Source organism: Scomber scombrus, chromosome 2 (genome assembly GCF_963691925.1).
Source record: "Scomber scombrus chromosome 2, fScoSco1.1, whole genome shotgun sequence".
NCBI lineage: Eukaryota > Metazoa > Chordata > Actinopteri > Scombriformes > Scombridae > Scomber > Scomber scombrus.
Window position 1 is genome coordinate 19,106,963 of NC_084971.1, and position 10,568 is coordinate 19,117,530.

The 10,568-nt window shown below is 39.7% G+C and overlaps 1 protein-coding gene across 5 annotated transcripts in view; it reads left to right on the plus strand.

Annotated features, from left to right (window-relative positions):
* The window catches only part of apbb2b (amyloid beta (A4) precursor protein-binding, family B, member 2b), a 53,730-nt gene extending 43,234 nt beyond the window's left edge, over positions 1-10,496 (plus strand). For 2 of the 5 annotated variants that reach the window (XM_062430224.1, XM_062430216.1), the window contains exons 15-18: positions 2,812-2,895; positions 2,980-3,110; positions 3,815-3,994; positions 6,214-10,496. In XM_062430224.1, coding sequence (XP_062286208.1) covers positions 2,812-2,895; positions 2,980-3,110; positions 3,815-3,994; positions 6,214-6,384 — 566 coding nt within the window. In that variant the 3' untranslated portion in view covers positions 6,385-10,496. The remainder of the gene's footprint in view (positions 1-2,811; positions 2,896-2,979; positions 3,111-3,814; positions 3,995-6,213) is intronic. The other 3 variants (XM_062430244.1, XM_062430234.1, XM_062430252.1) reach the window with 3 other exon arrangements.
* The last annotated feature ends 72 nt before the right edge of the window (positions 10,497-10,568 follow it).

Consider the following 10,568-nt stretch of genomic DNA (forward strand, 5'->3'; position numbering starts at 1 on the left):
ATATCAAGAAATGTTTCCCTGGAAGGGTTTTTTCCCTCCTCCTCACAGGAGTGAAACAGAATTAAAGTCACACTGACTGCCTGGTGCGCATGTTTTCTCATTATGTAGCACACAGCAGGCCTCAGACAGACACAACAGCTGTTCGTACAATACAGGGAACATTTACAGGGAAAACCCTGACGAAACATTGCTTGTCTCACTGGCTGTATGAAGCTATCACATAGGCATAAGTTGCATCAGGAGTGGTTCCCCCAACCAGGTATCTGTGCAGAACAGTCCTTGATTGTTCTACAATTAAGGGCTTTGTCCTCCTCTATAGCTCTTCTCAGAGGAATGGCAGTGGCAGACATTTGTGCAGTTTCACAGGCTTCACTGTGTCCTTTTATGCAGTTTTACCTGCGCGACATGTCAGAATTCTCTCTGACTCATTCAGTGTTGTACATGCTCAACTATCAGTGTCATCTTGGTGTAGGAAGTCATTATATGTGTTACAAGCTGACATATACTTAAAGACTGTGTAAAGTGAATTCAGACATTTTCTTCTAAACACATTAAATAGGTCATAAATGTATTTCTAAAAAAGGTGTAAAAAGCATTTCAACCATTTAGATCTGAATTGTGGAGCTAGGCTTCACTAACTGTGTTTCAAGATTTCTGTGTCTGGATTTAATGGGCGGGTCTGAAAATCACGTGGCGGTGTTAACCAATAGCACGATTATACACCGGAGCATAGACCCGCCCCTGCTGCTGTAGAGGTATAAATACATTCAGCGCACACTACTACTACAGTCTACAGGTAGCCAGTTAGCTGAGTTAGCCGCCTAGTTAGCCACCGAGTTCGCCGCCGAGCTAGCAGCTGAGTTAGCAGCAGAAAGCTCTCAGACCTAGCGTCCACGTTTCTGGTAGAGGTGGTGACTTTGATTGACAGGTGACACTTGGTAGGGGGCGGGGTTTCAGCGAACTAGGCGGGCACTCCCACAGCGTTTGGGAGAAGAGAAATAGTCAGACTTTTACACAACTTTGAAGCCTAATTTCATATATTTGGCGATTTTTTTTAATCATTCAAATTTGGCAGGGTAGTTAACAACTCCAAACACATATTTATTTTTACTTTACACGGACTTTAACTCTCTTAACTTATCTGTGCGAGTCTCTAGGACTGCCACATTGTGTTGCAACCGTTCCTGCATGCTCTCCCAACATAAGTTTGCTGTGTGAAATGTGTGTTTGTGTGCTTGCTGTGCACACCTGCACACTTAATAGGGTATCCTCTATACACATCATTGTGGATTGATGAGCTTTTTTGCCCTTTCATTCCTGCTCTGCTTGCATTTGGGACTTTTTACAGTGTGTTATTATCATCCCTGCTCTCTCACAGCAGCAGGTGTGTCATGTGAATGGAGTATAATGCTTCACTCTGCAAAAGAAATCTTCACAACTGTGCATGTACATGGGGATAAACCCAATAGTGACAGTTCTAAGAGGGCTACGCTTAAACTCATAGAATCATAAAAAATATAGGGGCCTTCTACTTTGTTACCCTGGTGGAGAGAGGACACAAGTTTTGCTGCTCCGTCTATCTCTTCTGCTCTCTGTATGTGTCTGTACACACAAGGATGGGGCTGAGCTACACACATGCACAGACACAAAATGGACAGCAGAGCAGAGTCCACAGTGGACAGAATGAAACAGACTTTAGGTTTTACTTTACTCGAGTCGACTCCAACTGCTCACTGCCGTAAGTGCAACAAAATCAAGCAGTAAGAGAAACGGTACAAGGTATTTATTAAACAACCGTTGAACAAGCAGACCATAAACTTAAATACGACGTCTTCGACTGCCAGCAGTCGAGTTCCAGGAGTCAACTCCTGCTCCCATCACACCAGTTATATGGAGCTCATTAAGCTTATAGTGAACCGTTAAGACTGAGCTCAAAACAGACTGTCTGTAACCATTCAGTGAAATTACCTACGTATCTTAAAATAAGTTGAATTCTTGTAGACTTAAGGCTGACACCGACCTGCCTCTCCTCTCTACCAGCAGCATCTGCAGCAGTCTCTAACCAGCAGCTGCAGGATGAATGATGCCACAGAGTTGCTAACTAGTTTATTATTGACTTTATTATCAAGGTCATCCATACTCGATGACTCAACACAAAATATGGAGAAACCTATACTTATCCACCATTCATTTACTGATCCAATATGTGCCTACTTTTATATTTTCATATTTATATAATATATATCGACATACCATATCCATAACTAAAGGAAAACAACCATGTCTCAGGGGGGCTTCACTGTGGCACACATTATGTATACAATGAATAAATCACCAAAATTATGAAGACATTTTTTTTTGGGCTGCTGGACCAATAAAAATATACAAGGGGCCAGTAAAACTCTGATACACTGTCCAAGTGGGCCAGCGGGGAAAAAATGTTTCAGGTTTCAGCAACAGCCAAGCACATGGACAACTGTCCAGCCTGCTGCTGACAGCCTGTCAAATCTAACAACTGTATTGTCTGTCTCTGCTTAAAACCATAAAACTGACATAAACGTTTCAAACATGAGAAACACGAGGTGAAAAGTGAACATATGATTATGGTCTACTACTTAGTACACATTGTTCAGTCAAAAGCCTCCCAACAAATATTTTTGTTTTGACATATAAATATAATAGAAGCCAGTGGCATTAACGTGAATATCCAGTTCTTGGGGAGCCATCTGTAAATGTCAGTTGTTTACATAAATGTTAAATCAGTGTTTATATGAAGACATATTAAATGAGTGTGTGGTGGCTTCTCCCCAGCAGAGTTTCCCACACCAAAGACAGAACTGGTTCAGAAGTTTCAGGTGCTCTACCTTGGGATGTTGCCTGTGGCCAGACCAATAGGTAAATTTGACACCTACACTGTAATGACATGCAAGGTATATGATTTAAGTTAATGTTGATAACAAGGCATACTTTAATTTGTAGCCCTCTCTTCTCCAGGCATGGACATACTGAATGGAGCCATAGACAGTCTAATTGGTTCTTCCAACAGAGAAGACTGGACTCCAGTAGCCCTCAACGTTGCTGATGCTACCGTCACCATCAGCAAGGAGAAGGTCTCACACCCCTGCTGTTTCTCAAACCCGTGTTATTTATGGAGCTTATTGCGCACAATCTGCCAAATAAAATTCACTGACTTATGTTAAAGGCTGTGAATTTATAATAGTGTTAAAATGTCTCTCTAGTCATGTAATTTCACTTTATTTGATGTCAGATAAGGCAACAAGAAGAGTGGACAAACAGCAGTAGACATTACCCAAACAAAATACTGTATGTACATACATGACTACTGATTTTGAGTCATCTTACAGTGATTAGTGAAGATTGTGATGCACCTGCCATTTATTTCCGTCATCACAAATGTTTAAAGTTCTTTGCTATTGATATTGATGTGTAAAACTACTAAAACGATGGAAAACATTTAACTTGCTTCAGATTGAACAGACTTTATTCAGAGCTAAAAAAAGGTAGAAAGCTGCTTCCCAGAGCAATAAATCTCTGTGTAACATATGACTACACTCGACCAGTGAAGATTACAGGATTTTTGTATTTGAATTTAAACAGCAAGGCAACTTAAGCCCAGGTTTTATTTTGCTATGTGAATGTATTTAACTGCATAGATCAAAAATGTTGGATGATTGTATTTTCCCTCAATAATGTTTCATTAATGTATATATATATATATATGTAGATATATATGTATTAAATTTTATATGTATGTACCGTACATTGTCTGTAACAAATTAATGTTTCTGACCAGGATGAAGGGGAGGTGCTGGTGGAGTGTCGAGTTCGTTTCCTGTCGTTCATGGGCGTTGGGCATGACGTGCATACATTTGCCTTCATCATGGACGCTGGTGGCCATCGTTTTGACTGTCACATCTTCTGGTGTGATCCCAACGCTGGGAATGTGTCAGAGGCTGTACAGGCAGCTTGTATGGTGAGTCGCTGAGTAGGAATACAGAAGTCTGGGCCAGAGCTGACAACATGACCAAAATACTCTGAGCCAACTCTAAGTTTAAAAATAAAGAAATGTAACAACAGTGCACATTGATGCATGCTGAAATGTTGAAGTGTAGTGTGGAGTTGTTAATGAAACTGTGGGAAATGGAGCGTTTGTAGTTTTAATTTAACCATGAATACTAATAAAAGTTGGAACTTGTTTAGTAGAAATGAAGAGATTTGGTCTTTAGACTGATGGGAAATATAAAGTAAACAAGTCTACACTCATTCTGAGGATAAAGACATCAAGTGTCTTTTCATTTTTCTTGTATTCAGCTAATCCGAAGAATTGCTCTCCTCAGAAAATTACAAAATCATTGAGCATAAAACACAAATGATTTTATATTATTTATAGCCAGCTGGTGTTGAATTAAAATCACTGTATTGAGCCTTGTTTAAAGGTTTCCCTTATTCTTAAACATTCAGGACAGAACCGTTACATATAAATGAGTTCACACAATCATGATTAAGTCTATCACTGCCAGATAAATCTCTCTGTATTTCACAGTTTACTGGAGTTTTTAATTCGGTGTCATGTTTGACATTCCTGTGCTGGCTGGATGAATACATACTCTATAGGCAGTAGGGCTGTCACTTTTCTCAAAAATCAAGTTCAAAATGTCACGCTATTTGTTCGAATGTATTCGTATATTGTATATGTTTTCTGATCTAAATCTTAAGGTACCAAATGTTTAAAGCTTCCATGATGCAAATTTAAGCCAAGTTCATCCTTTTAAAGTAGAGAAAGAGGCATAGGCATTTAGAGCCTCTCTTTGAGTGATAGTCATGGCCAGTAGTTTAGGTTCGGTTTTTCACTCTTGACTGATTGGTGTTTCACTGTCCTACCCAAATACTTTATTCAGCCTGTAATGGAGCCCTTTGTCAAAGTGCTGTTGGTGTAAAACATGCAGTCAAATCAACAGAAGACACCTTAAGTTAAAATACTGGGTATATTCAGCATCAGTTGCCTCATGTAATGTTTTCAACTGCATCCCACTTTGTTTATTACTCTGGAGGAGAACATTTTAAAGATATCTGCATGATATTAGTAACTACCGTAGTGCAGCTATAATAGCTTTAGAGTATTTTTATTTTGCAATATAATATAATGCAGCCTATTAGTGTTACTTGTCTTTCTCTGCCTCCTCTCAGCTGTGTCACAAGATTAGTCGACTGCTGGCTGTGCTATTGATCACACATCAGAACTTTGGATATATGGACACAAGGGTGCACACACACACAACACACACACACACACACACACACACACACACACCCGCTTATACACACTTACACATACTAAAACTGATTCACGATGACAAGAGTCATCAGTCATTACTATTGATCACAGCTTTGACCCTGCACCAGCCCGGCTTTTCCTCCTCTCTGTCTCACACACAGACACCTCCACAGCTATGTACTAAGCAGCTGTAAGTAGAGGTGGACTGATGGTGGATTTTTAAAGGCTGATATACTAACAATATAACTAACACAGTTTTGATCAGGAAAAAGCTGATAGCCAGTGAAATGGCTAACTCCCCCCCTAAAAAATGAATGAATGAATCATCAAATCATCATTTAAAAAAAATAATGAATTCAGAACAGGATTACAAGGAATTTATGTTTTAAATTGAACTAAATACCGTTTTTATAGCAGTAATTTTCACAACAGCTAAGTCACTATATAAACTTAAACATATCTCACTGGAAACAAATCTAAAATATCAGTAAAATAAGTATTTCTGACATCAGAATACTGAGTGAAAGAAAGAAAGAACACAGACATCCTCTGTACTCCTCCCTCTGTTGCTGATGTGATTCCCTGCCTGCAGGTACTGCTGGTAGAGAGAGGAGGGGCTGGTTTGTATCAGCCAGCAGCTCAGTTTACATGAATTTGCCGAATTTTAAGATTGTGACAAACCAAGCTTAACAGTTTGACTACACAGCTTTCATTTCAGCTAGTTCATATCAATTCTCTATTATTTTAAAAACCTTGACTTTGTGTCGAGCCGCCATGCAAAATGGCGATGAATGTCTTTGCATGCCATCGGCCACTATTGCAACCAAGTTCTGCCGATTCTGTTAGTTTCCAAAATGTCCTATTGGCCAAACCATTTATTTATAATATATCTCTCTCTCTTTTTCGTTCTCTCTCAGCTGCGGTACCAGAAGTGTTTGGTGGCTCGACCTCCCTCCCAGAAGGCCTGTGGCTCGTCCCCCCCTGGTGACTCTGTGTCCCGTCGGGTTTCAACCAGCGTAAAGAAGGGCGTCCTGTCCCTCATTGACACCCTCAAACAGAAGAGACCTGTCACAGAGTTGCCGCAGTAACCAAGGTTAAGTACTACCAACTTGACTCCCTGCCACAACCCCCAGTCACCATGGTAACTAGTCGCATCGCTGCCAAAATCTGTCGCTACCACAGACCCCTGTAACCATGGAAACACACTAAAGCCCCAGGGTTTGGGAAATCCTGTCATGATATTTTGCCTTCTGGAGCAAATTCGAATTTCACCTCAAGAGTTTATCTGCTCTTAAGCAGCAATTCAAGTCTGTTTCCTCAAAATAACTGAGCTGGATAACAACTAATCCCATATCGAGAAGAAACAACCACCAGAAGCACCTCAATAGTGGTAATGTACATAGAAGAATTCACATCCTCCTCCCCTTTCAGCAAAGAGAAAGAGCGAGGAAAGACACCAACAATCGAAGAATAAATAAGTAGGAAGTACTCCTTCAAGCACAGCACGTGTGATGAGTGAGCTCATTACCTCCCAAACTGCTGATCTCTCCATGCTCTTGTTGTATTTTTGTCTGTGCCTGTGCTGCCAGCATGACCTTGCACACCTGGCCACACCCCCTCGTCATTCACCTGGTTGTCCTGTTAGTCTGTAGTGACTTTTTCCCCCTCTGTCCCTCTTATCCACGGTAGACTGTTGCATCAAGTGAAAGGAAGGAAGGAGTTATGAAAGCCATGGTGTTTGATGTTCATATCCGTGTGTAACCAATTGAAGAAATAAGAAGGCTACCGCAGGATAAAGAGATCTGGGCGTTGACGTCTACAGCACACTGTTCAACTGATCCTGCATGAACTTTTTATATAAAGGTGACACATTCTAGACAATATCGATACACTGCTGCTGCTTTCAGAGACTGAAGGGATGAGAAATCAGAAGCCACATTGTTTTTCCTGTCTTAGCTCTTTGTTTCTCATCAACTGTGCAAGAATCAGCCAGACCGGCCGGGATGGTCAAAACGAGCGGTGACCTTTCACCCGAAACATCCTTCATGTGCTTCCTGTTTACGTCTTGTTTTAACTCTTTTGTTATCCCTCGGAAAATGACAGACGATAGCCATAATGGAGGATGAGACACGGGGATGGGACGGAGTCACTTATTTGCTCCCCCGCTCTCTGGTGACCAGTACTCACTGCTGCTCCAAACACAGGAGACATTAGCATGCTGCTGCTCTTTGATACACATGCTGGAGGAAATTTGACTGATGATTCCTTTAAATCCCACCTCAGTATCAATCCTCTGAGACTTCATGTCCGTTAATAAAAGGGTCCTGGAGACAGTACAAAGCCCAGAGGAGGAGGAAGAAGAAGACTGGAGGAATGTGTTTTTATACCTGGGTATGGTTGCAATGATTTTGTTCACAGCTGTGATTTGAACTATGAGGAGGTGAGAAGGAAAAAGACTGATTTCATCTCCAGATTTGACTGTTTTTTAAAAGGAAAAAACCAACAGTGACATGTTGACTCAAACTAACAGGACTTTCCTGGGCTGCTGTCTATCTGTCTCCAGGGTTCTGTTCACTTGAATGCACCTTTTCTGTTTTTTCCATTGCCTACTTACTTACAGTAATGTAAGTCTGTTTTCATCAGTGCCACAACATCACAAGCTTTTGTCTGTTTTCTATGATTTATTCTCCCAAAAATCTCAATTCAACGCTGCTAGCTCCTTATTATGCTATATCCGATAGACAGTAATCTTGGTTGTAGGACAGCACATAAATACATCTGACCGTTCTCTTATCTCCGCCCCCAAGCAGGAATTATCCAATCATAGTTAAGTAACTGTAACCAATCACAGTGTCTGAAAGAGTTTGGCCGGTATTGGTTTTTTTTTCTTTCCTTTTCCTTTTTACAAAACCAAAAAAATTGCAAGAAAAAAAGAAAGAAACAAGAGTAAGGGAATAATAAAACAGTTTATATACTCCAACAGAAGATGTAAACTGCATGCCTGGCTAACGAGCTGGCTGCTGCAGTAATAATCCATTTCCAAAGGCAAGAAGCATGTCATAAACTAACTGCATGATGTTGTGGGGTTACAGGTTAGATTAGAAAAATGCCTCTTTACGGCTGTAACATTCAAGATATGGGATCCACAATACTAGTATATCAGTTAACAACAGGGCTGCTAATGTACTGATTATTTTCTTGATTAGTTGTTTGGTCCATAAAATGTCAGAAAATAGTGAAAAATGATGATCACTGTTTCCTAGAGCCGCAAGTAGAATCTTCAAATGTGTTGTTTTATCCCGACCAACAATCTATGACCTAAAAATATTCAGTTTACTGACATAGAGGACTAAAGAAACCAGAAAATATTCACATTTGATGAGCTTGAATCAGAGAAGTTGAATGTTTGCTTCTTAAAAAATAACTCTTTTTATTAAAAATAGTTGGCGATTAATCGTTGCAGCTCTAGTTATAGCAGCTCTGTATTGCTGTTTATTGGGAAAGTTTACGCTCACTTAACTAATTTCAGCTTTACCAACTCGTCAGTTCTGTTTACAGTAAATCATCTGCTGCTGCTCTGTTTCCATGTTCATCATCAGCTGGTGAGGATGCTGACTCTTTGCTTGGGACTTGTAGTCTTAGCTTAAATTTTTAGTTTCAATCTTTTAGCACAATACCATGAATGTATCAATCGTACATTTAATGAATGTATAGAGTTCTTATTTTTAAATGAATTATCTGGAAACATTAAAAAATGATAAGAAGCAGAGTTTTAGCCTTTATCATTAGCTACAGCAGATAGCGACAGTGATCATTTTGGCCATAGACTGTACGACAGAATTTACAGTTGCTGGTGAGAAATGAGAAGCTGGTTTTGTCTACCTCTGTCTTAAATGAAGAATACCCCCTCCAGACATGTAAAAACATTTTTAAAAACTCAGCTTGGAACAATAACGCATGCGTCAAATGATGAAAATCTTTAAAACCACATCCGCTCTGTAAGTTGCATACTGGACCACGATTGGCTCCAATCGTGCACATACACCTACCCCCCCTAAAAAGAATCTGATTCTTAATAAGCACAGAGAAACATTCCACTTTCAGCAGATAAATGTGAAAACATGCTTCTCGTGTCAAACTTTAAAAACAGATTTTTGACTGGAGGTGGACTTTTGAGTGGTAAATCTGCTGCTGTTATCGTATGGCATGTATTTTATGTATAAACGAAAGCTTGACAAGCATAGCAACAGTAACTAAGGGGGGCGGGACTTAGAGAACAGTCATTTATTTCGTCTGTAGGTGTTTTTACAGATTTTAAAGTTATCACAAACAGGTTGCAGGAACTAGGAGTGTTATTGAGATTCTGTGGAGAAAATTCAGCCACATCAGTTTTTTGGCACAAGGATGTCGAAATGTGAATGAGATGACTAATTTGTGTGTACATACTATCCATTCAATGTAACATTTGGCATTAATCATTGTTATAAGCTATCGTTTCATTTTGAATGTCTTCTAGTTTTCTATTATTTTCTGTAATGAAATGCCTTTTTTTTGAGTGCTCACCAAATGGCCAAAGTGTAAAATATTGATATACATTGTTGTAGATAAGAAAACAACGAGAGCAAATAATGAAAAAAGGAGAGGTGATTGGAAATTTTCACAGTCGTCAATTAAGTTGATACTGAATTTAACTGAGCAATTATCTATGCATTCTTTTGATCTCGAGAAATGGAAAGTCGTTAAAAGCCTTGCATGCCCTTGGACGGTTGGAAGAACGACTGTATGTACTGAACAGAAATATTTTTTATTTTATTTATTCTATTTTATAAAAGTATACTGATTTTATTAGTTGAGGCAAGTAAAGTCTCTTGACTCTGTGTCATTGTCTCTGTCGCTGGTTAACTCACAATGCTACAACAGGCTCCGCTTTGCAGAAAAAGGCAGATAAAGGAATATATCTTCACCGTGTACAGTGCACTGAGAGCTGGGAGTCTACTGCTGATAGGAGGAGTGAAGAGGAGGAGGAAGATGAAGGCAACAGCAATGGACTCCCAGCGTTTCTGTCAAGCTCACACACATAAACAACAAACACACACACACACTCCATTTCCCACAGATGGATGTGTTTGCTTCCGTTTGCTGCTCACTGATTTGTACAATTTATCAATGTAACCAATTGTGAGAATAAACAGCATTATAAAATAAACGCTCCTGGCTTTTTGTGTGTCTGTTTGTGTGTAAGGGCTGCAACTAATGATATTTCATTACTGAT